A 27185-nucleotide genomic window follows, 5' to 3' on the forward strand; every position below is an offset into this window, starting at 1 on the left:
CCTGGCATTAAATACCTACCACATGACATAGAAACATGTATATGTAGTGGGTGCATCCAGAAGCAATGAAGTCTTGGTTGTGGAAACACTGGATGTCAAGTGGAGTTGTAGGGTTTATTCTTAACACAGCACAACCCACTGCAATTCTGCCACTTTCAAATGAGAAATGGCTTACATGGAGTCAACTCAGGCATAGCTGTCACTGTTCCAGAGTCCTTCTGATTTCAAAGTAGTTCTAGAAGAGTCAACTCATGGCTCTCTCTGAAGTTGTAGATGTAATAATACATACTGCTGAAGGAAATATTTCAGAAGATTTTTCTAGCTTCCTTGCATACACCTCCTCCATTAACAAGCAGCATTAATCTTTGAAAGGCACTTACTCAAGTAGCCTCAGTGAGCAAAGTTTGAAGTCTTGATATTGATATTTAGATATAGATGCTGAATGTGATGCTAGGATTATCTCCAAGCATAGGGAAAGGCACTGTTTTCACAAAAGGGCAACAAATAATCTTTGTAAAATCCAAACTTGCTAAATGTAATAAGAAATTGGCTTATTTCGGCTGTCAGAAAAAGGCTTGCCAATATATTATGTTCCAAGCCAAAACTGTGGAACAAGAAACTGAAGATAATTCAGTAAACTGCACCCTGTATGTCTCTAGGTGGAAGAATGAAGGCACTCAATGATAGGTACTGGCTGAGCTGACCAAAGAAAACCCAACTAGAGTGCACTTGTATGCACAAGTCCTGGACGATGCATTTACAGATAGTATCCAAAAAAGAATTAATGATTAGCAGAATTATAAATCTGTAAATCACTCTCCATGTGCTAGAACATATTTGACAGAAGTGGTTCTCTCAAAAGCCCAGCACAGTCCTAAAGTGATTATTTTGGTATGTAATGACCTTCAACAATTACCTTCCTTGTCATTATTTTAATTGCTCTGACTTGAAACAATTCTTACTTCAATCATGATAATGATATGATATCCATTACCCATGTTAAAAAAAAAAAAAGTTATTTGAAGTAGGTTATTTCTTGATTATTCCCTTTCAAGTGACTTGCAAATTTAAGTAAATTCTGAATCACACACCTCTGAACAGCTACTGGGCTTCAATCAACACAAAAATACTGCTATGTGTGCCTTGAAAGACTTTTTTATTGTAGAAAAAATTGTTTATAATTAGGTAAAGAAAATACGAAATTGAAATATTTCTTCTTTTTACCAGAGAAGTGCAGATGGCTGATATTTCAACATATTAGCTTTTCTAAATCCTTTGTGAAATGTATGTTACTAATCAGTATAAGTATCTGCTATGCCAAGAAAAAGACAGCTGTTCCATTTCTTAAACTCTACCTTGTAGAGAGGTGCCATCTAAATCATGTTATCACAGTAGTCACAGAATCATTGCAAAATAGATTCAAAGTGACTTAAACCAGTGACCTAATACATTCAGATGACCCAAGATAAGGTCAGTTATACCCCAACCATTATTATTTTTTTTTTAATTCTGGCAAATATCCAGAAGCCTTTAAGAATCTGCTGAATGTAGCAGAGGTTACAATCTCCCTAGTAATCTATTTAGATGCTACACTATATTGCCTTTATAATTTCGGCCTGGGGAGAAAAGGGGGAAATACATTTCACCTAATTTTAGATGGTACATTTGAGGAGGTACTAGAGCCTATAGGCTCTCTTCATAGGGTGCCATTTGTCATGCTTCAGACATTCAGATATGATGAACAATACCAAAGAGCTGCCTGCTTCTCTAACTCAGTATTAGTGACTCGGACACATTCAGTGCAGTTTACAGCGCAGAGCCACGAAGATGATTAAGGGAGTGAGGCATCCCCCTCACGAGAAAGGCTGAGGGAGTTGGGTCTCTTTAGCTTGGAGAAGAGGAGACTGAGGGCTGACCTCATTAATGTTTACAGATATATAAAGGGTGAGTGTCACTAGGATGGAGCCAGGCTCTTCTCGGTGACAACCAATGGTAGGACAAGGGGTAATGGGTTCAAACTGGAACACAAGAGGTTCCACTTAAACCTGAGAAGAAACTTCTCAGTGAGGGTGACAGAGCACTGGAACAGGCTGACCAGGGAGGTTGTGGAGTCGTCTTCTCTGGAGACATTCAAAACCTGCCTGGACACACTTATTTCTTTGCTATTTTCTAGCTAATTTAAGTAGTTCATCTGTTCAGTGACTTTTCTATGAACTGAAAATAATTCCCCTCATTATCCTTCCTTTCCCCTTTTAAAGGTAAGTTCTACATCATTCTCTTTTAGTCTGTTGGTACTCCATCAATCCTCCAGGAATTCTCACAGAAATCCACAACAGGTCTAAGGTTTTCAGAGAGTTATGTAACACAAAATGAAGTTCATGATACCAATTTTAAGATATCTAACCAGTATAACCTCTTCTTTCCTTATCTACAATTGAGATTCTAGCCCTAGGATTAGCTGTGCATGTCTCCTGCTTGCTGGCAACCTTTTAGTAAACGTGTGATAAAAAGTCATTGTACATTTTTGCCTTCTCTGCATCTACTATGAGCAGCTTTTCCCTTCCTGCAGTACCTCTCTTAAGTACCAAAGATTTCTTTGTTCTTCTTCTCCTTACGTTATATTAAATCTTCATTTCTCTTGCTAGCTGCATCTCACTGAGTACTTTGGCACTTCTGACTTGTCTCTACATGCATGTGTTATCCTACCATGCTTAGTAAATACAGAAATTTTCCTCATTATATCTAAGATGGAAGAAAATATAACAGTTTACCCAAGCTGGTCTTTCACACTTTCTTTTCTTCACATTGGTAAAGCTTGTACTGCGTTCTTTAATAGTGTTCTCTTGAAGAACACAGATTTCTCTTTAACTTACACCCTAGAGGTTTTTTTAAATAACTCATCTGAATTCATTGACATCTACCGTCTTAAGACTTTTTTTTTCCTCCGGGGCAGTCTGTCAATGTAATTTCTATCCCACCAAGTGCTGTGATAACCAAAATCTCCCATTATTATCAAGACCAATGGCTTTGAATATGTACCAAGAACAACCATGTTATTTTCTGCTTTCCTGGATACCAACAGATGTTTACCAACTCTAACTAACCCTATTTTTGAGATCTCAAAACAATCATTATATTTTTTAAAAATAAGCCAACATTTCCTCTCTTCTTCCCTTCTTACTGAAGAAGTTACATCCTCTGCATGACTGGACTACTATTGGAATATAAATAATAAACTCTCTGGAATGCAAATTTTGTCATAATCTTCAATTAATTCTTGTCTATTCCTCATTAATTCTTCTTTGTTCCTCCTTCTTCTACCATTAGCATACAAACAGCTAAAACATCTGGCAAACTGACCCATGATTCTTTGTCTAGTAATTTCTTTAATCCTCTTCCAAATAATCCTGTTTTTCTCAGTGGGGAGACCTATGTCAAATTTTCATTATTAAAGATGAAGATTTTTGTTCTTGTCACATGGTTCTTAATTTAAAGTTCTCTCAGAATAGAAACCATGTAGTTATATTTAGGGTGTATCTGACTGATGCTTGACTTGGACGTGACCGAAGAATCAACAATCTCTCTTGAATCTTGAATCTCTTTATCCATTGCCACAGGGGTTCATAAGCACTTTTGATTTGATTAGTATCATTCTTGGCAGTATAATTAGTATTCTTTATTATGTGCTAGTGATCGGTAGAGTCCCTTGCAACTTGACAAATTTGGGCTCTTGTGAAGAAACACACCAGCCATAATGTGTCAGGTGGTGCATACGTCTCCACACCACTTTGAGCAGAAGGTCACTAGTCAGTATCATCTTTTATTTCCTCTCAGTAACAGGGGTCTTGTACTCTTTGGGCTAGTGGGCTTTTTTGTCTGTTATCACTGGGATTCGTTCTTACTTTGTCCCCGATCAGCACTACTGATTTTGATTTTACTGGTAAGCTATTCAGATGTTGAATGCTACATGCTCTCAATGGACATCAGCAGTGTCTGCAGTGTCAAGTTTTCTCCTTCAGTAGCTGTACTGCTACCAAACTGAAAGCTCTGCTTTATTTTTTTTTGTTTCTGAATGCATGCTGTGGATGAAGTCCTCATGACCATACACAGCTAGTTCTGATTCTCTCCTTTCACTGCTCCTGTAATTGCTTTTAAGAAAGTCTGCTGGACATCTAAAAGAAGTCTTTCCAGATTTCACCAGTAGGAAAATAAGGGCCAAAGTTCCTGTAAATCCACTCAATAATTTCATTACAAGATGTCATAATTGTCTAATTTTAAATATAGTTATCAGTGTATGACATATTGGCTGGATGGTTGCACTCACAGAGTTGCCATCAATAGCTTGATGTCCAAGTGGAGACCAGTGATGAGTAAAGTTCCTCAGGAGTCGGCACTGGGACTGGCACTTTGTCAGCCACATGGACAAGAGGATTGAGTGCACCCACAGAAAGCTTGCTGATGACGCCAAGCTATGTGGTGTGGTCAACATGCTAGAGGGTAGCAGTGCCACCATCCAGACAGACCTTCACAGGCTTGAGAGGTGGGCATGTGCAAACATCATGAAGTTCAAGAAGGCCAAGTGCAAGGTCCTACACATGGTTCAGGGTATTCCCAAGCAGAAAGACAGGTTGGGCAGAGAACAGCCCTGAAGAGAAAGACTTGGGGGAGTTGATGGATGAGAAAGTCAACACAACCTTGCAATGTGTGCTTGCAGCCCAGAAAGCCAACTGTATCACCTGCTTCATCAAAAGAATCATGACCAGTAGGTCAAGGGAGGTGATTCTCCCCCTCTACTCTGCTTTCATGAGACCTCATCTGGAGTACTGTGTTCAGCTCTGGGGCCTCCAACATAAGAAGGACACAGACCAGTTGAAGCAAGTACAGAGAAAGTCCACAAAGATGATCAGGGGGCTGGAGCACCTCCCCTACAAAGAGAAGCTGAGAGATTTAGGGTTGTCCAACTTGGGGAACAGAAAGCTTTGCAGCAATCTTGTAGCAGCCTCCCAGTACCTAAAGGGAGCCTCCAAGAAAGACAGAGAGGGACTTTTTGCAAAGGCATGTAGTTCTAGGACAAGGAGTAATGGCTTTAAAATCAAAGAGTGTAGACTTAGGTTAGATATAAGGAAGAAATTCTTCACCATGAGGGTGGTGAGGCACTGGAACAGGCTGCCCAGAGAAGTTGTGGATGCCCCATGCCTGGAAGTGTTTTAGGCCAGGCTTGGATGGGGCAGCCTGGTCTAGTGGAAGGTGTCCCTGCCCATGCCAGGGGGGGTTGGACTAGATGATCTTTAAGGTCCTTTCCAACCTAAACTATTCTGTATTTCTATGATGTTTCCTCTCAAATATTTTTCACTGAGAATGAGATACTATGTAGTATAGAAAGCTTGTCATGCCTTGTAGATTATTTGTGCTTGAAATTAATAGCTATTTGATTTTATAAACCAAATATATATATATTACAAAACAAAATTTTTTTGTTGTTCATAAAAACACTGAAGTATAATATGAGTTACAGGACTAAGTAAATACATAAATGAAGGATTCCATATCAAGCTACATTTGCTTTTCAGTGTTATCAGGAATTTTACTGCTTGCTAAAAGGTTTTTAGACGAGAAAACTCAAGTTTCCTGAATATAGTACTCAATAACCTAGATGTTTTCAGTTCAGCACTAAGAGAAATCTCTTTGAATTGTATACTTTGAACATTAAATACATTGTTTTTAATCTCGACTGGATAATCATTTTACACATATATTCAAGTAAAGCTAACAAAACTCATATATTTTTATAAAACTGATGAAGTATTTCAAGATTATATTACTTGACACCATTCAGGTAATCTTTGTTCCTGAGCACAGGATAGATCTCCACATTTGGCTGTGTTATGCTTAGCACAGAGGGAGGAAAGCGAGGAGTGAACGTGAACAAGAAGCTCTGAGATGGAATTTAGGTCCTCAGTACTACAACACATAGGCAGATAAAGCCTTAAGCTAAACACAGAGCGATCCCAACAATGCTGTAAGTAATTAGACATCTGTAAGTAATTAAACAGGGGCTGTGTGAGGCACCTCTGAGGAACACTGAGGCACCTGAAATGCTTCTTGCCAATAAGCTATAGGAGCCTAAAAAGAAGCAGCACACACACAAAAAGTTGATTTAGGCAGAAAACTTCAATGTAATCTCTTCACTGGGACCAAAGACCTATTAAAAAAATCTCTCAGGTTGTATTACCAGTAAGAAAAACCCTTGTATTGCCTTGTGGTAGTTAATAAGTGGTAATTAACACAAGATAAAATTTTATATCAAGGAAAATCTGTTGTTATGTATCTAAATATCACTGTAATAAAGCTACACTTGATTGATTACTCCAGTCTTCTAATGGAGAAAAATAAAGACTCCTTATTTTCTGCTAGATAACCCTATCACTTTGTTAAGAAAAAAATAAGAATATATTTGAAGTATAACATGTTTAATATAATGTATTTAATACATTTCATATTATAATAGTTCCCTTTGCTTTGCTGCCTAAACTGTGTTTGACTGGACCTGGAAAAGGCATAAAGGAATGAAAAGTGGAAAACATACATGTAAAGCTGCATATAGCCAGCTCCAGAGCAGAAAGATGTGTCTTTATTGCAGTTTGCTTGTACAGGAAAATTGATTAAATGTAAAGAAAAGTATTTGTATTTTGACTAATAGTATAGAGCACGATTTCTTCATTAAGAGTGAAATCAGATCATCATTCTAAACTAGCTAAAGACCATTAAGAAGTCGACAGAAAAGAAAATATGTTGGTTTGCAGGAAGCTGCATACCGAATAGAAAAAAAGTTGGGACTCAGAGTCCCCTCCGGGAACAGAAGCGAAGGAAAGAGTGTATCTCCTGCCAACTGAAAGATGTGGAGAACCAAATGCCACATTTGAATGCCAAGAAAAATAATGCATGCAGTAAAAGCCACAAGATGGCTGATGACAAGAGCTGTGAGATATTTTCTGATCTTAAAAAAGTAGAAAAAGAAAAGCAACGGTCAGTCATGGGAAGGGATAGTGTATCACTTACAGATCACTAAGTTATGCAAGATAGTGTATGCATACTGTTGCTTTTGTCTCCTTTTCATAGCTCTTACCTGCTCTGCAACTGCTTAATGGATGCTTGACTTCATATTTGGTGCCTGTTTACTACCATAATAAAAAATAAAAAGCAGCAAATCCTGAATTACTTAGAATATCTTCCGAAATGAATAACTATCTCCTAACCTAGAGTTTCTCTATGAATAGATCTTCCTTCCAACATTGCAAGTTTCAGAAAGAAAAAAACAGGTTGCCAGGAAAACACGCCTTGTACTTTACATGATATTGACTCTTACTCTTTAGAAAAAAAATAAACTGAATCTGCTTGTTTTATCTGTAATTATATTTGTATTCAAATACATTATTTTCTCTTTTTCCTAGATTCCCTTCTCACTCTCCAGCTGCTGTTAAAATAGCTGTGTCAACTCTATTTAATTGATAAGACACAGCCTTGTCCTGCACAGACATACTGCCCCGTGAAATGGGTTGTTCTTAAAATACCTTTTTTAAAAATAATTTCAAGCCATAAGGTACATTATCTCCTGCTCAATACAAAAACCCAAGTAATTACATGTACTTGCTAGCAGGGATGTAACAGTACAGGGGAGTTTACATATTTTTGCCTCTAGACCAAATTATTCAGACATATAAGTCTGTTTTCTTTCCATGAGTGAGGAAGAAGACATAGTAAAATACTTCCAAAATTCTTATCAGCACAGTTGTGTAGGTTTATGCTGACACACCAACACTCTAGCCATGACTTAAAGAATTCTTAGAATTCACCACAGTAGTGAAGGTTTGAAAATCTTCCCATCATTGCTAACACCAGTCACTGGCTGTCAGCAACACTTGCAGTCCTGTGCCAAATATCTGCTTGAAGCAGCATTTGATTATATAATACTTTAAAAAGTGTCAGCAGCTACTGGATTATATATACTCAAGGTCCCATTATTCCAAACAAAGCTCAGCTGAAAAAGATTGGAAAATATCTCCCTAGCAGAAAGGATTCAGCACAAAGGGATTAATAGAATATTTTTTTCTGGTAAGATTTCAAAATAACATCAATGACTCCAACACATTATTTAAAGTCACAGCTCCAGGATACTGGGCCTAATGCATCTCTGACAGCAAACAACATCAATTCTGTGCACGATTATTCAAATAACTACAAATTATTTCAACACAGTGGGTTACTTGGCATTATCATTTTCCCAGTTTCCTTATAGACAGTTAAGTCAAAATTAAACAACAGTTAGCTGTTTTTCCTTACTTGTAGCGTGATCATTCATCTCCCCCAGTCCAGTAGAAATTCCAGCATCTATTGAACTCATGATTTTATCAATCTACAAAGAGACAAAAGTGAAAACAATTGATGGGCCTCATCTTTGTTATTTAACTCCAGTTTTTGATGCATAAATTTATGGCATTATTACTCTCATTAGGAAAACAACAATCAATATTGGAGAATGCAAAAAACAAAGACAGACAATTTCTGCACTTTGATTTTTATTTTGCAACATTTGTATGCTATCAAAAGCTAAAGCTAGAGATTAGTATTTCTTTTTATACAGTACAGTTCCTTTTGTACGGATGACTCCGGTCATCTAGGCATATCTCACTCTTTGAAACTACAGGGTGTATCAAAAAGTTGGACACAATTTGAAATCACAAGGCTTTGAAACTGGGTCCATCTTTTTGAAACACCTTGTACTTTGTCATATTTCAGTATGTAAATACTAAGGAGGAAAATGCATCTATTCAAGTATATTACAGAATGGATTTTAATTTTATAGGCTCATTTAATTTGATGATAACTGAATCACTAAAGGTCTATTTAAGCAGTAATACTAATGCATAAGAACTTTGTTTTGTGTATTATAAAGTACTAAAGCAATTGTTCAATTAAGATTTCCAGAGAATTTCCTGTATCACTTTTTTCCACCTGCCCCAAGACCACTGAACAGAAATTAAACACATCTATGTCCCCACATGCCGCAGAATGATAGTGTTTGTGAAACAGCACTGCATTGATCCCCAGACTCACTGGTATATTTTTAACCTACACTGAACTTACTATATCAAAACTATTATACCTTTTTAATTTTCTGTAGGAAAATAACAAAACAAAAAGTGAATCAAAAGGCTGGTGTTGTCTAAGAAGGCTTTACTGAACTTAATATTAAGACTATTAGGAAAACTGTGTCCTTTTTAAAAATATGTATTTGTCACTGGCGATAGGAGAAAATCTGGGAATTATGTCAGGATCTGCAGATTTAGAATTCATTCTGTTTTTTTTTTTTTTTGTTTTGAATTCAATAAACTACATTTTTCTTACTCTTAAGTATAATCTAATATTAATGTCCCACTAAAAAGGCAAACTTGGACTTGACTCGTTTCAGGATTTCATAACAATGCATCCCGGTTATTAAGATCAATACCTGATCCTAAGTACCTTTCCACTGAGAAAGTATCTGCTTTACAACAAAAATTACCTTCAAATGCCCTATCAAATCAGACATTAGATGAGCTGGAAACCTTTCTCTAGAAAAATAACCAATCACACAAACAAGTTCTGGGTTCTTTCCAAAATGAAATGGCACTCTGGAGATACATACATTTCCCCATAGAAGTCATTTTAAAGAGAATGCTTGCTTCTCTGTAATAACAGTAAGGATATAAACATTTCCCACCCTCACTTTACCTCAGTAAGAAGGGAACTTTTGTGTCTATGAAAAGTCATTTACATTCCTGAAATGTATCACAGGAAAAAAGAATAAGTGTCTAAAAATGTTTTAAATCTAGTTCTAAAACTAAAATAAAGTCTCTTATATAAGCAAGCATGTACACTACAAACTCAGTGTGGACATTTGGTTTAATAGTCCCAAATTCATTGTAGCTATAGTTCATTCCCACTTCACACAAGTCAGGTATACGTCGAGCGTTATGTACACAGGCTACATTACAGTTAGAGGATACGTTACATGGGGAGGGTTTGTAGAATGCATAATCAACCTAAAACTCTTAGGTTCTTGTCTCTTGCTGGTGGGCATTGCCATGGTGGGAAATAATTAAAAATATGTACATAATGGGCATAGCTGCAAAGAATTATATCAACGTTAATAGTGTCAGCCATGAGGGCTTTAGTAGAAAATAATTTCTATGTAACAACACATTGTAGAATTACTTCCGGTTAACTTCATTCACTATGGAAACCATGGACTTCACTAAGTGTGCAGCGTTTTGAAATGAAATGCATTACATTTTGTGCCAGCTGTCAAACCACCATGCATCACACTACGACATATTCTCTGAGGATTTGCAGTGTGGAAGATTCACTTTTTATTCCATCTCTGAAACTGAAAACAATAACAGCATTTACACAATACCATATATTTGCTTGTATTTAAAAATGAACAAAACTTACTTCTTCCCATTCTGATGTGAAGGAAGGTGTTCTCTCCGAATTCCCTTTGGAGCACTGTTGGCTTGGTGTGGGTTCACTCCAGTTGCTTCTTGCTTTTTTGTCATTTGGAGGATGTGTGATAAGATTGGAATCAGACTTTGAAACATTTTTGCACAAATGCATTTCAAGCAAAGCCTTTGGTAAGGATCGTATTCTCCCAAGCGTGCACGCTCGCTCCACAAATCCCCCAGTTGTAATAACCCACTGTTCACTTATCCTTGCTGATGTGCCAACCAATGTATGGTTTTCTACTGGTTTAGTTTTAGTATGAAATATGGTTCGGTTTACAACTGGTGGCTTTTTTTTCTTAACAGGAGGATCAGCGTTGCTTTCTTTCCGTGTCTGTATCTGCTGCACTGTGCTCTTGCTCAAAAGGCTTTTTTCCAGTGGGCCACTGCACTGGTTTGTTTTGCTGTACAGCTGGAGCGGGTTATCAGGTGGGTCACAGGCAGGTGATGAGCCATGAAGTAAACCTGCAAACTGTTCAGCGGGGTGTCCTTCAGGAAGCTCACTTTCAGTGGATGTTTCTCCCTCGCAAAGACGCTCTGAAATGAGAGAGTACCTTGTAAAAAAAAGGGGGTGATAAAATACTGAAAATAACAAAACCTTTACTCTCCACAAAAATGACTTTCGTATGCTGCTTGCTTCTTTCTTCTATACAGAAACAAAAGATACTTATGCCATGAATTTATTTATTAGCCTCTTAAAAAACAATTCTCTCCTTTCTTGTTGAAAACCAGCCAAAACTACTCAGTGCTACACATGAAATCCAGGGAAAAAAATAAAAAATTGTAAAAATAAAATAGGTCACTGCTATTCCATATCTTGGTGGTGTCTCTTTTAATTTGTTATTGAGGTGAAATATGTAAAAACCATATGATTTAGTATGATGAATTAGCTAGTTACTTTGCAGGTAGTAAAACACATGAAGAACCAGTATTGTCAAGAGTATTGTTAGCAATTTTTCTTTTCATAGTCATTATAATGATAGTGAATTTACACTATGATGCCTTTTTGCTGACAGTCTCTAGAGAATAGATTTGAAGTGTTATTTTTATTTCTGGGAACTTTTGAGAATAGATTCAGAATAACAGAGCCACTGGAAAAAAAGAATAGGAAATCAAGTATTTTTGAAACATTTTTTATACACAATTTAGCACACACACATACAAAAAGAAACTACAGAAAAAATGTCATTTTTGGCACAGTTCAGAATAGTTTATTAAAAATTTATAGCCCTTTTAATGTCTGTTGCTGTAAGAACTAGGAGAAAAATGAAAAGAGACCTTTTTCTACCTGTGCTGTGTCATTTAAAGTATCGGTGTGGATCATTCTATCCACATGACATTAATTTTGCATGTTCTACTCAGAATCACTGCGTCCCCAATAACAGTTGCATCTCTATACTTCATTAAAGATAAAAACATTCATCTAATTCCTGCGAGAAGTTGTATGTTGATATGTAGCCTCCAACTGCAGGACTGTATGCACAGCACTAGCTACCAGAAGGAATCAAACACAGCATCATGTCATACTTTGCTTAGAAATTGAACAGTTTCCTCCTATTTGCTAAAATATCTGTTTGTAAAAATAAAACCACAAATCTCAAAATATCACTTCTAAAAGGAGGTGGTATTTGATTATGTGAACGATAGAGGAAAGATTTTGGTGTGTACTTTAAAACACCATCAGCTCTTCCACTAGGCAGCAGCTTGAAAGTGTAAAATCACCTATTTTTTCATTTGTTAAAATTTCAAGATAAAAATCACTTGCAAGTTACTTGCAGCTGGGGTGTTGAAAAAAACACATATATCATACTGACTGTTGTTTGGCCTGGTGTTTTGGACAACAAGAACACCTGTGTTTAGGTAACATAGGCCTGTGATAGACTTAGAAGCACCTTATGGAACATGCTTGAGATTCCTGCCATGCTGTGGGAAAGATCAAAGCACAGCAGTAAACTACACCCATGTGAATCCCTGACATACAGGTGAAAATGGCAGGTGTGGTGATCCTCTAGCAAGGACTGAGCTCTGCCTCTGCCCAGGTCCTGCTTCAGGGATCCTCTGGTTCACAAGGTAACATCTGTTGTTTTGTGGTTGTCCCTGCATCCTGTCTGCGTTGGTTCACATACTCAGAAAATTTTCTTCTTCGGTAAACAACTGACTAGAATATATACTTTAGACCTTCTGCAACTAAAAGGATGTGGAGTGTTATGGCAAAAGGTTGAATATGGGATATGACAGAGCTTAAGGAATCAATAATGCCAGAAAAGTTGTTCTGAGGGGAAAGAGCTGGGGAAAAGGGGGACATGGGATGGGACATTCTCACTTCCTTTCATTTCTGAAAGTTGCTGAATTAAATATATGTCTGCAATTTTTAAGGTGAACTTAAAATGAAAAACAAATGATGCAAACAATGTTTGACTTTGGTGTTTTTCCCTTACAAGAAAAACCCAGCATGTGGGATTCAGGTCCAGATTGAGACATCTTATACATATATACATAGGTAAGAAGTATATAAGCTCCCACCATAGTGAGATCAGGTTGATAAAGTTAATGTGACCTAGAGAGTGATGCCACTCACTCCATGTTGTAGCTGGTCAGCTGAATTCTTCCCTGTACTCTGGTAACTGTGTTGACTGGACTGCCAATGCTTATAATGGGAGATGGCATCCAGTTCGCATTCAGATACCTACATTCAGATGTCTTAATCATGAATTGAATTATCTTCTGCTGTTCCAGAGATGAGTCTTAGCAGTTGTCTATTGAACTCACTTCAGAGACAAATGCTTTTGTCAGGACAAAGAAAAAAGAATACATCAGGAAAAAGAAAACCTTAAAGACACATGGATTGCAAGGATTTCAAAAATATCTAAAATATCTTCACTACATTTATACTGCTAAATAAAACTTTTATTTTACACTTTTTACTTAAATGAAGACCGTTGTTAATTACATGACATGGGAATCGAAGATCTCATAGCTATGTCTTCTTCATCACATGATTTTGAGGAATGCAAACCACATCTATATTGGACAATGAAAAAGACTGGGGTTATCTGGAAAACATAGTATGTGGTCATGATGAAGGTTAAGAGCCAAGTAGCACTGCACGCTGCACTGCAACCCTAGAACAGACTATCCAGAGAGGTGGTTTCTCCATCCTTGGAGGTTTTCAGGTTTTCTCCTGTCTGGAAAAAGTCACGCCTGATCTGATGATGACAGTCCTGCTCCAAACAGGACCTCCAAACATCCGTTCCAAACAACACTTTAATGATCCAATTATAATTCTGAATACTTTGACTTTTGAATTGTTAACTGCTAAGGCTAATGCTCTTTTAATACAGAATTATATTATAATTTTAGTTCCATAATGCAGCTAATGCTTAATACTTTTATATTCAGAGAATAATGAGAGTACAGAGATGGACTATACCACAGCTCTAAATAGTATAGTAGCCTACTACTCACTGTATTGTTTTAAAGAAATCATAGAAGGAAAATATAATCCAGGCAGTAGATAGTCATAAAATAATTTGCCAGAGTATGCTTTTCTTTCTTATTCCAAGTCGGTATTTGTTGACCTGAGATGTGAAGCATGAGATACTAAGTAATCTCTTCAAACTGTACCATATCTAAAACTGCAACTACATATTGATGATCAGAGGCCTGGAACACCTCTCCTATAAGGACAGGCTGAGAGAGTTACAGCTGTTCAGCCTGGAGAAGAGGAGGCTCCAGGGAGACCTTATTGCAGCCTTCCAGTACCTAAAGGGGACCTACAAGAAAGACAGAGAGGAACTTTTTACAAGGACATGTAGTAATAAGACAAGGGTTAATGGCTTTAAACTGAAAGAGGGTAGATTTAGATTACATATAAGGAAGAAATTCTTCACTGAGGGTGGTGAAGCACTGGAACAGGTTGCCCAGATTTGTGGATGCTCCATCCCTGGAAGTGTTCAAAGTCAGGTTGGATGGGGCTTTGAGCAACATGATCTCGTAGACAGATGTCTCTGCTCATGGCGGGGAGGGTTGGTCCCTTCCAACCCAAACCATTCTACAACTCTCTGATTCTCTGTCTTCATAGAATCTCAGTCTCAAGAGCTTAAAGTATGAAGACCTCCAAACAGGAGAATATAATGCTTCTTCTGTATCCTTCCTAAAACAGGCAACTTAAAAAAAAAAAAAAAAAAAATCCTTCCTTAGCTTTTAGTAATTACCCATACTTGAGATTTGTGTCTATTCTTGCATATTTCTGACAAAAATATTAAGACAACTAATACTGAAATCTATATTTCTTCTGAGGCTTAGTCATGATGCACAAAATGTGATATTTTATGTGTTATTTTATGTCTGGTTTTAAACATATCAAAATTATTCTCATTCTTTTGAATACTACCGTGCATTGAAAACCATCCTTTCATTAAGTTGTCTATACTGATGATCAATGTCCTGTGTTGTTAGAATTGATCTTAAATCTACTGATATACCTTAGAAATTCAGACTCTCCATTCCTATTGTGTTCTATTCCCTAACTTTATCATATGCTTTTGAACTGTTTTATTAGATGCTTTATTTTTATTTGTTTCAACCAACTTAACTGGCAGTAAGAAACAATATGAAATGCAATTATATTGCACATGTGTATACTCAGTGAACAGTAAGTTAACAATACCAGTTTTGATTTCTCATGGGCTTTTGAGTAAGTATTCTGAGAACGGACTTCAAGAAAGAGCATGAGGATACCAGGGAGAGAGAATAGGTGGAGAAGTTCAAGCACTTGGATTGAATCCCAATGGAGACAAGGTTTCTGTTTGTGATAATTTTTTTTTTCTTTTTGCAAGAACATTTATTTTTGTATTCTTAAAAAAGAAGCCAACAGGAAGAGATCTTGCTTCCTCACCAGATATTGCTTTTCTTACCACCTTGTCTTTTTACCTGTAAACAGCATCCTAAATACCAACACATATACTATGTCATTTCTACAGATCTTTAGTGTCATTACAAGTGCACGTACGGCTTATCCATCTGAGTGGATTACTTCTGAAAATCACTGTGATGCTGCCATATCTGTGTTGCATGAAAAACATTTGCTTTTGGAACTACAAATAAATTCAGTTCTGCCATAATCTCAAAGCCACAGATACATGTTGCTATTATCATCAGTTTATATAGAACCAAACTGGCATTCAGGCAGCAGATTGCAATTCAATCAGCTATTTATTTACACACTGGTGCACCCCAGCACACTTGCCTGTGGTACATATATAGAATTCTGTGGAATACCATTTCTCACTTTCAGTATTTGAGAGTTATAATTTACAGATGCTCCATCAAACTCAAATAGCTATTTTCTGAATCTGACTCCAAGACTACTGAGCACATTAAGAAAATCAGGAGCTTACTAAACACTGTGAATTTTACATTCATGCAAAGTTGGAAATCATATTCACATTTGTATCTCAAGAGACTTCACGTTCAAAAGTAAAGTACATTGAGAAGAATAACAGTTATAATAATAGTAATGAAAAGAGCGGTAATAGATAAATTATAAGGACAGAGTTACATCTTTAACAGGCATTGCTGTTGCCATGGCACAAGTTTCTAATATAAAATAAAAATCCACGAGAAATTTGTTCCATAGCTATGGTAACAAAGGTATTGTGACACTTGCATTATTAATCTATTCAAGTTCTGTTTCATTTGATACAGAAAGTTTTTTTTTAGCAGCACACTCTGCCCATGTGTAATATCTGCCCAAAAATGTATTCTCAATTCCCTTTTCCACATACTCAGCTGATTGATAAAACTAACAGTCACAGCTGAGTAATATTTGGAGAGTACCCTCTCATAGAGGGATGGTGAGCAAGGAAGTCATCTTATTTGCATGGTGAAGATTGCTTTGGACACACTAGAATACCTTCAGGAGCGATGATATTGTTTGTACTGCCAAAGCGATATCATATAATGGGATGACTGGCAAGAAAGGTGTAAGACAGAAAATTCATAGTATTTAAAAACTGAAGCCACGATATTCTGGAAGGCATTATTTAACACAGCAAACAGCATGGTGCCCTAACCAAGCTCCAGCTCTTTGATGGTAGTGTGTTGCCTGCAGATATCTTTGATGAGGCAGTGCAATGTTTTCTCACTCTAGTAAATGTTATAGCAAGGTACCACGGACCTGTGTGGGAGAGAGAGCAACATGATTGCTAAGTGACTAATGAAGAATGTGGGTTTCTACTGTCACCAGCAACAACACAGAAAAGGAGCAACAGTGTCCAGCCAGATTGCTGTTTCTCGTTCTGCTTCCTCCTAAGTCCAAAGAAACCACCAGAAGGTGGTTTTCAAGGTTGGTATCGGTGGTCTCCAGGCTCTGTGCCAAGGTTCCGACATTAGCAGCTTCTCAAAGCCGTACAGTCCCGGAGAAACCACAGTAAAAGTCTCTGTGGATTATGTGTTTGCTCTTACCAGCTTCGTAACTGCCAATTCAAGCCCTTCACATCACAGTCTGCACTTGACTGTACTGAAGGATTTTACTGCCTCACTATTGCTACCTTCTCAGTAATTTCACTGTTCATATTTCCCTCATCTGTTTCAAAAGGAACCATCAGGAATTGCAAAAGACAAGAAAGATTTCAGAGGAAAGACAGTTCTGTATGGAGCTTTCAGAATGTTGCTTGCCAGCCTCTAATGAAGAAAAAAAGCTTTCTGTGAGGAGAGATATTACTTGGTAATTACTGCTAATTCTAAGCACATTAAAATATCAAAATATAGTTCTTGCCCAGAATTTCAGCAGTAATCTGGTGCAAACAGAGTTAATTTTAACTCTTATTGACATATCGATTCTCCTGTAAATTTTCAGATATTTGTTTTGATACTCGTAGAGTATATTCTGTATTCGAGGAGGACACAAACGTAATTCTTGCACAGATCACATAAAGGGTTAATCTTTAACTGCAAAATTCAAACTAGACAAAAAGAAAGAACTGCAGCTGCCACCTCCATAATGCCGTTTCCATGAGAATTTCTTTCCACGTGACTGCATAAGGCATGGGTCCTAGATGCCTTAATGACAGGCAGCCTCCCATGAACCATCACATTTAATAGCACAAGAATCTTCCTTATACCTGCTCATCAAAATAAGAATGTTTCAGAAAACTAACATGTTAATATATTTATGGGCTAAAAATTTCAAGCAAATAAAATAATTTTCAGCATCCTCTGGGTGAAATGCTGGACTAATTCAACATTCCTGTTCAAGCTAAAATTCTACTATAATAGGATATTTCAACTCTACCATGCAACAAAAAGGAAAGAAAACCCAGTACACAGTATTTCTGTGTAATACTCAAGTCAGCTTTCATGAGAAATTCTGAGAAATAAATGGAAATTGATGCAAAATGTAATTTTGCAGAAAGATCACATATAATTGCATTGAGAAATTCTGCAGTAATCTCTTCTTACAGGATAGAGCTAGCAGTTGAGTGGGCTGTGGTTGTGCTCAGAAAGTACATGTTAATTTGACAATGTAGTACAGCAGGGAAGAGTTTAGAAGAGGAAAATTTTGTGACACTTGATAACCAAAATCAGCGCAAAGCAATATGCATGTGACAGATGAGATCTTGAAACCATATCCTTTTGTTGAAGATCTAATGAAACCTCATTAATTGTTGCACTCCTGATATTTCACACAGCAAATGCAAAGAGGGAATGACACAGTCCTCCACCAAATAGGAAAGAAACTTACTATTTATCAAGGCAAAAGAGACTGGAAAAATAACAGATGATTTTTAGAATGCAGTTTATAAAAGGAGATGTTGCTCAACAATTTCAACACTTGTATTTGGGAGGAAGGCTTTGCCGAAGCAACAATTCGGTCTCCCCCAGTATGAGACAAAAGCAGAAAGAATGCAAAATATATGGTCTGGCATTTGCACTGATCATACACTTGTTTTTCCTAACCTTGATAAAGAATCTATTTCTAATCTGAGAAGTATTTTTAAGATACTTAAGATGTGAAACAAAGTAGCTTGCCTTTCCTCATTCCACATACAAGCTCATTTATGCTGTTTTATGTTTCAAAGCCAGCAAGAATGCAATCAGTGACTTTATAAGAAATTATGTAAAACAAAGACCCCCTCACTCCAAATGCTCACATTTAAGTTTTGCAAAATTTCCTGTTAGGTAGTAGAAACAAAGCTGTAAGGACAGAAATAGTATAAATATTGAAAATGTGTAGAAAATACCTCTGGCTGTAAAATTACAATCCAGTTCTAGATGTAGATACATGCAGTCATGGAAGATTACATCCCAAATTGCAAAGTTTTTCAACTCTGTGTAGAACATTTACTGAAATTGTATATAATTACTTACATGTCACTGTGTTGAAACTAATCACTACAAATCATGGTCTTTTAGCAAGCTTGTAGCTCACTATAAAAACAAGCATTAAACTACAATAGTTCAGGCATGAAAGAGCAAGGAATGAACTTGGAATACAACTATCAACTTTCAGGATCCATAACAAATGACACTTTACTAAGCTCTCTTACTAACACAGTGCAAAAAGCACCTAAGGAGCTAAAAGGACCAGCTGAAAAAAAGGGAAGAGAAATGATTGATCTGCAGCTGCCTGTGGCAAAAGCTGCCAATCAGCCTCTTACAGGCTATTTGCAGGAGCATCTTGGTTAACCAGATTTTACCAAAACTTAGAGAAACTTTCTCCTTGTTTTAAAAGAGCAGATATAGCTAAGAAAATGTCATTAAAATTAATTTTTTCTGACTTCTTTGTATACTTATGTAACTAAAAAGATATGATTATGAAAAACTGTGTGAATCATCAACTTGTGGCTGGTCACAAGCTCCCACAGAGATATTTCCTTGATATTTCCAAATGTGGGTCAGTTGTTTTGGTTACCAACAGAGGGTTTGCCATCCCTGTTTCTGAACTACAGAGTCTGATAGAGGCAAAGTTTAATCCAATGAAAACCCTACTTACATAACTGGTGGAAAACTCATGCAACGTAAGTGCTACATGTAGAAATCCCAAACTATTTATCTTCTCTAGGATCATGTGAAAGTTAGAGGACTGAGTTTCACTTAATGAGTAGCCGTGGCAACAGAAAGCATTGCTCTCCAGCCAGAAGGTATCACTCAACAGTTCCACTGCCACAGCTGTTTGTAAGAATGGCCTCTGATCTGCTTAGGGCAAATCAACTGTGCCAATCTGGGTAGAGCAGTTGAGTTCATTTGGCTTATTTTGTTTGAGACAGATTAGAAACCCTTCAGCTGAAGCCAGATCTGGGGTGGCCACCTATGAAAGAGTGCAATGACAAGGAGGTGCTGGTAACATCTTCAGTCACTTCCACAGAATTCTGCTGTTCACGAAAGGATGATATTTCTCTGCAATGCAAGGGTCAGCTTTCCTCTCTGAAATACATCGGGTGGATACCCCCCTAAGACACCACATAGCTCTGCTCTTCAAACATGTTATATCTCCTGGGAAGACCATTTTCTTACATAGGTGGAATAATGTGCATGAGGACAACAAATATTAGCATGGTCTAATGAAGAAGACTAATTTCACAGAATCACAGAATGCTACAGATTGGAGGGACCTCGAAAGATCATCCAGTCCAATCCCCCTGCCGGAGCAGGAACACCTAGATGAGGTTACACAGAAAGGTGTCCAGGTGAGTTTTGAATGTCTCCAGAGCAGCAGACTCCACAACCTCCCTGGGCAGCCTGTTCCAGGCTGTTACCCTCACTGTGAAGAAGTTTCTTCTCATATTTAAGTGGAACTTCCTGTGTTCCAGTTTGTATCCATTGCCCCTTGTCCTATCATGGGTTGTCACCGAGAAGAGTCTGGCTCCATCCGAGTGACACTCACCCTTCACATATTTATAAACATGAAAGAGGTCACCCCTCAGTCTCCTCCAAACTAAAGAGACCCAGCTCCCTCAGCCTTTCCTCACACGGGAGATGCTCCACTCTCTTAATCATCTTTGTTGCCCTGCGCTGGACTCTCTCCAGCAGTTCCCTGTGCTTCTTGAACTGAAGGGCCCAGAACTGGACACAATAATCCAGATGCGGTCTCACACAAAAGGATTTTAAAGCTAAAAGGATTTAAGATAGTTCAGCTTTCAAAGACAATTTAAGAGTCTAGGAACTGTAAACAGGAAAAAAGGATGTGAACCTAAGTGATCAGAAACTACAGCAGTATTGGTGGCACTGCCCAATTATAGGCTCATATTCAATAGCCCAGATACTGTTCAGGTAACAGCTTGATTAGAATATCAGGAAAAACAGGATGTAGAAAATCTCCACCACCAGAGAGCTCCATCCAGTTGTTGGCACATCTTTAATTAGTACAAGAAACTTCCTTACTACAGAATTAGATACTTTGGATTTAGAAAGCAACTTATTTTCAGAGATAACTTGTTCTTATCTATAGTGTCAGAGGCAATGAATGCTTCAGTATAGGTTATAAAAAAATCATCAGAAACATCTGAAGCAAGACAGGCCTAAAATGTTACTATTGCTTCATTCTGCTCTAATTTACTTATTTTTCCCTCAGTATAAGGAAGATTAATGAACATCAATAATTATGTTTACCTGTGAACTGAAGACTCGGATCAGCCAGTAAATTTTAAGTGAAACTTGATTTAAGTTCATCTAATCTTTCAGTCCAACTGTCAATATAAAGACTAAAAGTCTGTAATTTGCAAGTAGCTTCAAAATATCTCTAAGCAATCTGAACCTCGTTTTTCTCATTTGATAGCAGCCCAAGTCATGCAGTAATCACAAAAGAGAAGTACAAAGGTCTGAATCCATGTAACTGCCTGCTTCTTGAAGTTGGCATATTAATTCTACTTTAGTTAAACCATACTTTATACTAAAATAGATATAGCATTGTTTTTTACTACATGACAGATTCAGCATAAATCCATCATTTTTGCCAGTATTTGAAGTAAATTTGTTGACAAACGTCTATTAAAACAGAAAGACCATTACACTTGTACAACTTCACAATTCTCTGGTGAAGAGTTGCGGTCTACAGCTTCCTCACAAGGAGAGAAGGAGGGGCAGGCTCTGAACTCTTCTCTTTGGTGACCAATGACAGAATCTGAGAGAATGGCAGGAAGATGTGCCAGGGGAGGTTTAGGTTGGACATTAGGAAGAGGTTCCTCACACAGAGGGTGGTGCAGCACTGCAACAGGCTCCCCAGGGAGGTGTCACGGCCCCAAGCCTGACAGTGTTCAAGAAGTGACTGGACAATGCCCTCAGGCACATGGTGTGAACTGTGGGGTTGTCAAATGTGGGGACAGGAATTGGACTTGATAATCCTTGTTGGGTCCCTTCCAACTCAGGACATTCTATGACTCTACCTTTTTTTTTCCCCTAAATGGCTACACCTCTAAAAATCCCTGTTGAAAAGTAAGAACTCCAAGCCTTTTTGTGGTGTGAGTTCTCCTTAATTTATCTTGACAGAGAGATCGACTCGAGCCAAGTAAAAATATTTAATCTTCATTGTGGGTGTGGCAGTACCACTATACACCAACATGTGAGATGTCCATAGTGGAGGGGTGATTTTGCCCCTCTATTCCACACTAGTGAGACCCCAACCTAGAGCACTGCGTCCAGTTCTGAAGACTGCAGTACAGGAAAGACATGGACCTGTTGGAGAGGGGCCAGAGGAGGCCACAAAAATGATCAGAGGGCTGGAACACCTCTCCTATGATGAAAGGCTGAGACAGTTGGAGTTGTTTGGCCTGGAGAAGAGAAGGCTCTGGGGAGACCTTATTGTGGCCTTCCAGTATGTAGAAGGGGCCTATAATAAAGATGGGGACAGACTTTTTAGCAGGGCCTGTTGCAACAGGACAAGGGATAATGGTTTTAAACTAAAAGAGGGGAGATTCAGACTAGATACAAGGAAGAATTTTTTTAAATGAGGGTGGTGAAACACTGGAATGTGTTGCCCAGAGAGGTGGTAGATGCGCCATCCCTGGAGACATTCCAGGTCAGGCTGGACGGGGCTCTGAGCAACCTGATCTAATTGAAGATGTCCCTGCCCATTGCAGGGGGATGGACTAGAGGACCTGTAAATGTCCATTGCAACCCAAACCATTCTATGATTCTATGAATTCTAAATGTAAGCATGTCCTGGTTTTGTTAAAAAACAAGTTTCTCTTTCAGTGAATTTTGCCAATCAGCTAAAGCCTCCATATTAGCTGCATTTTCCTGGAGAACCAGACACATGTTTTGGTAAACCTAGCAATGGAATGCAAACTTATTGATAAGTACGGATGGACATCTCACGAGAGGGGTAACGAGAAACAGGTGACCGAGAGACTGACCAACGGTGTATAACACGCCATTCACGTGAATACTTCATATAAAAGTGGGAGATCAAGAGGATCTCATCCCTTTTCCTTCCCTTCTGCTTATGGCCGACATTAGGAGAGGACCTTGCTGGTCGTCCCTGCGAACTGAGGCCTAGTGAGAGACTGAATCCAGCTCCGGTTGGCTGCAGAGTCTAATCCAGGACTTTGGGTGCTGGCTCTGCAGTTGCTGAGACTTTCAAGATTGGTTTTGTATATTTTGTATTATTTTCTCTATTCTTATTAGTAGCATTACTAAAACGTCTTTAATTTTTCCAACTCTCTTCTCTCTGTCCTTCTTTCCCTCCCGATCGCCTGTCCTTGGTGGAAAGCAGGGAGAGGGAGGGGCAAAAGGGGGAAGTTGGGGTGGAGAGGAGGTTAACAATACATCTGCCAGGGTTTGATTGTCACCCCGCAATCTTAACCCTCGACAAGGCATCAGAGAAGGACCCTGGCTGGTTAAAGCTGACTAGAATTTAAGGCAATGCTAACCTGTCTTTTACTGAAGCTGACATGTATGGTACAATGTCTTTAAAAACAAAATTAACACAGCAGTTGATAAGTCAAATTCATAAACTTTAAGTCACAAAGTGCCATTTGTACCTGTCTTGCATGTAAGAGCACAGAGTAAGGAGGTTCATCTCCCTTAACAATATGTGCATCTAACAGCAGACATAAAGGAGTTAAAAAAGATGAACCCAGTTCTTAGGCATTGTACAGCTTACTTAGTGTCCCCACTTCAAGCATACTAAATATGAAAATCAGTTAATTTCTATTTCACACTGCCCTCTAAATGGAATATACAAAAAAGCAGGTTGAAAATATTTGGGGGAAAAAAAAAAAAGAAAAAGAAAAAGAGCACACTTTAAAGAATAGCTAAAATTCCTGAGAAATGAAAAAAATATTCAAGAATAATGAATTACAAAAGGAGAGAGGGAAAACACTGAAACAGAAGCTAAGGGGAATCTGATTTCTAACTCCAAGGACCTATTGCACGTTACCAGAATAGCACTACTCAGCAAAACTGCTTTTAGTCTTCTTGCTACATCTGTACCTCCTGTCAGGAAGCTCACTTGATCAAGATATTGAAATTGGATGTCTCTGCCTTTCATTTCTGCCATGTTTCTCTCCCATATTATTACAGCTGCTACAAATTTAAATTACTGTCCAGGTGCAACCTGAAGTTTTCAAATACATGTTGAAGGGACACTGCTCAGTGAATTGAATTGAAGCTGAAATGAATTGAACGGAGTTACTAGTTTTAATGCATATCTAGTCTAAGGTCAATCGCGTTTAAATACAATTTTTATTATACAAATAGCAATGACATTATTTTTTGTGTATGTTATATTTGATTTTGCTGCTGTAATTAGACTTATAGATTTATCATAGACAATTTCTGGAGTAAGTCATAACAATGTTGTCAGTATCACAGTCATGACAAACGGGAAAAGTTATTAAAAAATCAAATAGAAGTTTAAAGCAGCTGAAATACTCAATCAAAAAGAATAACCTCAAACAGTTTTTAGTTATTCTACATGTAGTTTTTCTTTGCTATCATAGTTACATGACAAACCTTCCTCAGATGTTTAGCTGTGCCAACTTCTGAGTTGTAAACCAGGTTGTAAAGACAATTGATCGTCAAGGCAAGATAACCTTCAGTCATGAAGCCACATTTTTTTAAGTCCTTATACACTTACTCTTCCTCAGTGCAATCTTACAGATGCCCTATGTTTTCACTCCTGAAGAAGAATTACTGTATTCATAGGCCTTAGCTCAAAATCTTCAGTCCTAAGTGCTTTCTTCTCCTTCAGTCACAGTAAGTGTCCAGAACCATATGAAAACAGACAAAGAAACAACATCCAAAACCAAATAAATAGTACAGAGCTCAGGTAATAAAAGGCTGGAAGCAAAGCTTCCAGCATCACTGGAAGTGGAAGTGGATACTGACGTCTGGACCAACACAAAAAGTCAGCACTTTGGGGCCTTGAAGAGAAATCTTCAAGAATTCTAGTAATATCTGAAAAACTGAGGGCAAAGGAGGCAAAACTCAACCAAGCAACAATATGAAAAGAAGCCAGAAGGGTCAAAGTACAGGAACAGAAAACCAAAGGCATTTTTGACCTGTGTCATTAACCCATGCCTTTCTTATGAATTAGAAGATAATAGTGTATACACTTACAGAATCTACTTCTCCTTACGCTAACTTTACAGAGAGATCTTCAGCCTTAAAATGTAAAGTTCCATCCTACTTTCTCATGTGACTACAAAGACATTCATGGAGGTTACACCAAAGAAACAGACAGGAGCGGAGGGAAAAGAGGAAAATCACTTAATTAGGTAAAGAAGTCATCATGTTGTATCACTCTAAAGAGCATTACAAAATTTGAGGATTAGTCTTTTCACAATGCACATCAGCCTTTTGACGAAGAGTTTTTTTGGTGGGCACACCCTATCTGCTGCATTTTTCAGAAAATGGAAACACTGACAATATGCAGGTCCCATCTTTGTGATAAAGCACAAGAAGTTTGGAAGTGTTATGCCTGTGACTGTTATTGTTCTGCTTCCTCTACAACTTCAAATATTGTCAATACAATTAGGCTCCCACACATTCTTAAAATAAACTAGTGAACTAGGCAGACGTCTTTCTTAATTTCATGTATAAACACCATGATTGATTTGAAATCATCAGCCCTGAGTGCTAGATGCAGTTATCATCCCCTGCAAACCCTCTATGTGACTAAACAATACTGATGCAGGGATATTGTATAGAGCCTTTACTGTAGCATTCACAACAGTATCAAGAGCACTTAATTGACAGCTGGGATCTTAGAGACACCAACAATCATTTTTTAGATGTAGTTCATCTTCTTTCATATCCCACTACAATGAGACATCAGGCACAAAAGGCATCACTCTCTACAGTGGCCTCCAAGCAGTTGCTTCTAATAATCCCGTTCCCATTTTGAAGATTTCTGTGTTCTTACAAAAAGATTCCCTTCCCAAAATTTCAGTGGGAATACTGCAAATCTGTCAGTAAGTACATTGTAAATGTTTCTGTCATAAATCTGTCATCATGTCAAATTTCCACTATCCTAATTTAAGAGTAGTTTTCAAGGTAATAACTGCTTTTGCTTGAGAATTTGGGAGTGCAAAGGTCCTTTCTTAGAAGATATCTTTGCATGTGTGGCACAGACTAGCTGAATAATAACAATAATGATTCAACTACATTCACCAATATTAAGCCATTTGTATTGGAATAAAAAGGTAGTTCAGTTGACTATTTTTTTTTCACAGTAGAACATCCAAAACCTACCAAATCAACACCTGAATGTTTAGAAAGAAACTTGATTTTTACATATTCCACTGGAGAGGAATCTATTTTTTTGAAAGAGAGAAATTACTTATTAGAACTTTACACATTGTCAAGAATTATGTAAAACAAGAGATTAAGATATAGGTCATTTATTTCTGAAGAAAACATTTTTTGAAGTATGAAGGGAGAAAAATTGAACATAATTTAAGCTTCTAGTCTTGGTATCAAACTCAGGCTGAGTCATAAAATCACTTTGAAGACAGCTGTAATGATATAAAATGTTCTGTGTACCAGCTGTTCACTGAAAGTATTCTGTTAAGAGATTACCCCTTCTAAATATAAATTGTGGTATCCAGTGAAAAATCCAAACTACCTGAAATGGTAATTTCCCTTCCACTAAGAGAAATTAAGGTTTACCACAACCCCTTCCAGATTAAAACCAGGATACACAGAGCTTGTTTATGAAACACAATGTTTTCATTACCTAATTTAATGGCAAATTTTCTTCTTGTCTGAAAGACTCTAGATGGAAAAAGTGCAAGAGAAGAAAACTAATTTGACTGAAAATAAGAGTATGTATTGAAAGTCTGTAAAATACCCCAGTGCTCTAAGTATAATAAATGCTTTAACACTGTCTTGTTTAATGCCTGCGTACCTGTACACCTACAGAAAATCCACAAAAATCACTTTTTTGTAACTTAAAATGGGTATCCTTGTCTGCATCAAGTTCTCTCATTAGTTTTTAATAATGCAGCTAAATAATGATAAGAGAAGAAAAGGAAGAGGTGATACAAAAGGTCAGCAGAAAGAAATAAAACCAAGACTACTTAAAGGGACATGAGATGTGGCCACAGAGCATTCACAACTACTACAGTGCACTGTACAGGTCAAGGTAGCTTTAAAAAAACCACTACATAGTTACTGCAGTATCATTGCAGTGCAGAAAATAGG

At 37.6% G+C, this 27185-nt stretch overlaps 1 protein-coding gene across 7 annotated transcripts in view; it reads right to left on the reverse strand.

Annotated features, from left to right (window-relative positions):
• The window catches only part of ANKS1B (ankyrin repeat and sterile alpha motif domain containing 1B), a 436612-nt gene that overhangs the window by 216757 nt on the left and 192670 nt on the right, over positions 1-27185 (reverse strand). For all 7 annotated transcript variants that reach the window (XM_071800411.1, XM_071800380.1, XM_071800388.1 and 4 more), the window contains 2 exons: positions 10495-11078; positions 8341-8413 (listed from right to left, as the gene is read on the reverse strand). In XM_071800411.1, coding sequence (XP_071656512.1) covers positions 8341-8413; positions 10495-11078 — 657 coding nt within the window. The remainder of the gene's footprint in view (positions 1-8340; positions 8414-10494; positions 11079-27185) is intronic.

The sequence above is a fragment of the Patagioenas fasciata genome, chromosome 1, assembly GCF_037038585.1.
Source record: "Patagioenas fasciata isolate bPatFas1 chromosome 1, bPatFas1.hap1, whole genome shotgun sequence".
Lineage (NCBI taxonomy): Eukaryota > Metazoa > Chordata > Aves > Columbiformes > Columbidae > Patagioenas > Patagioenas fasciata.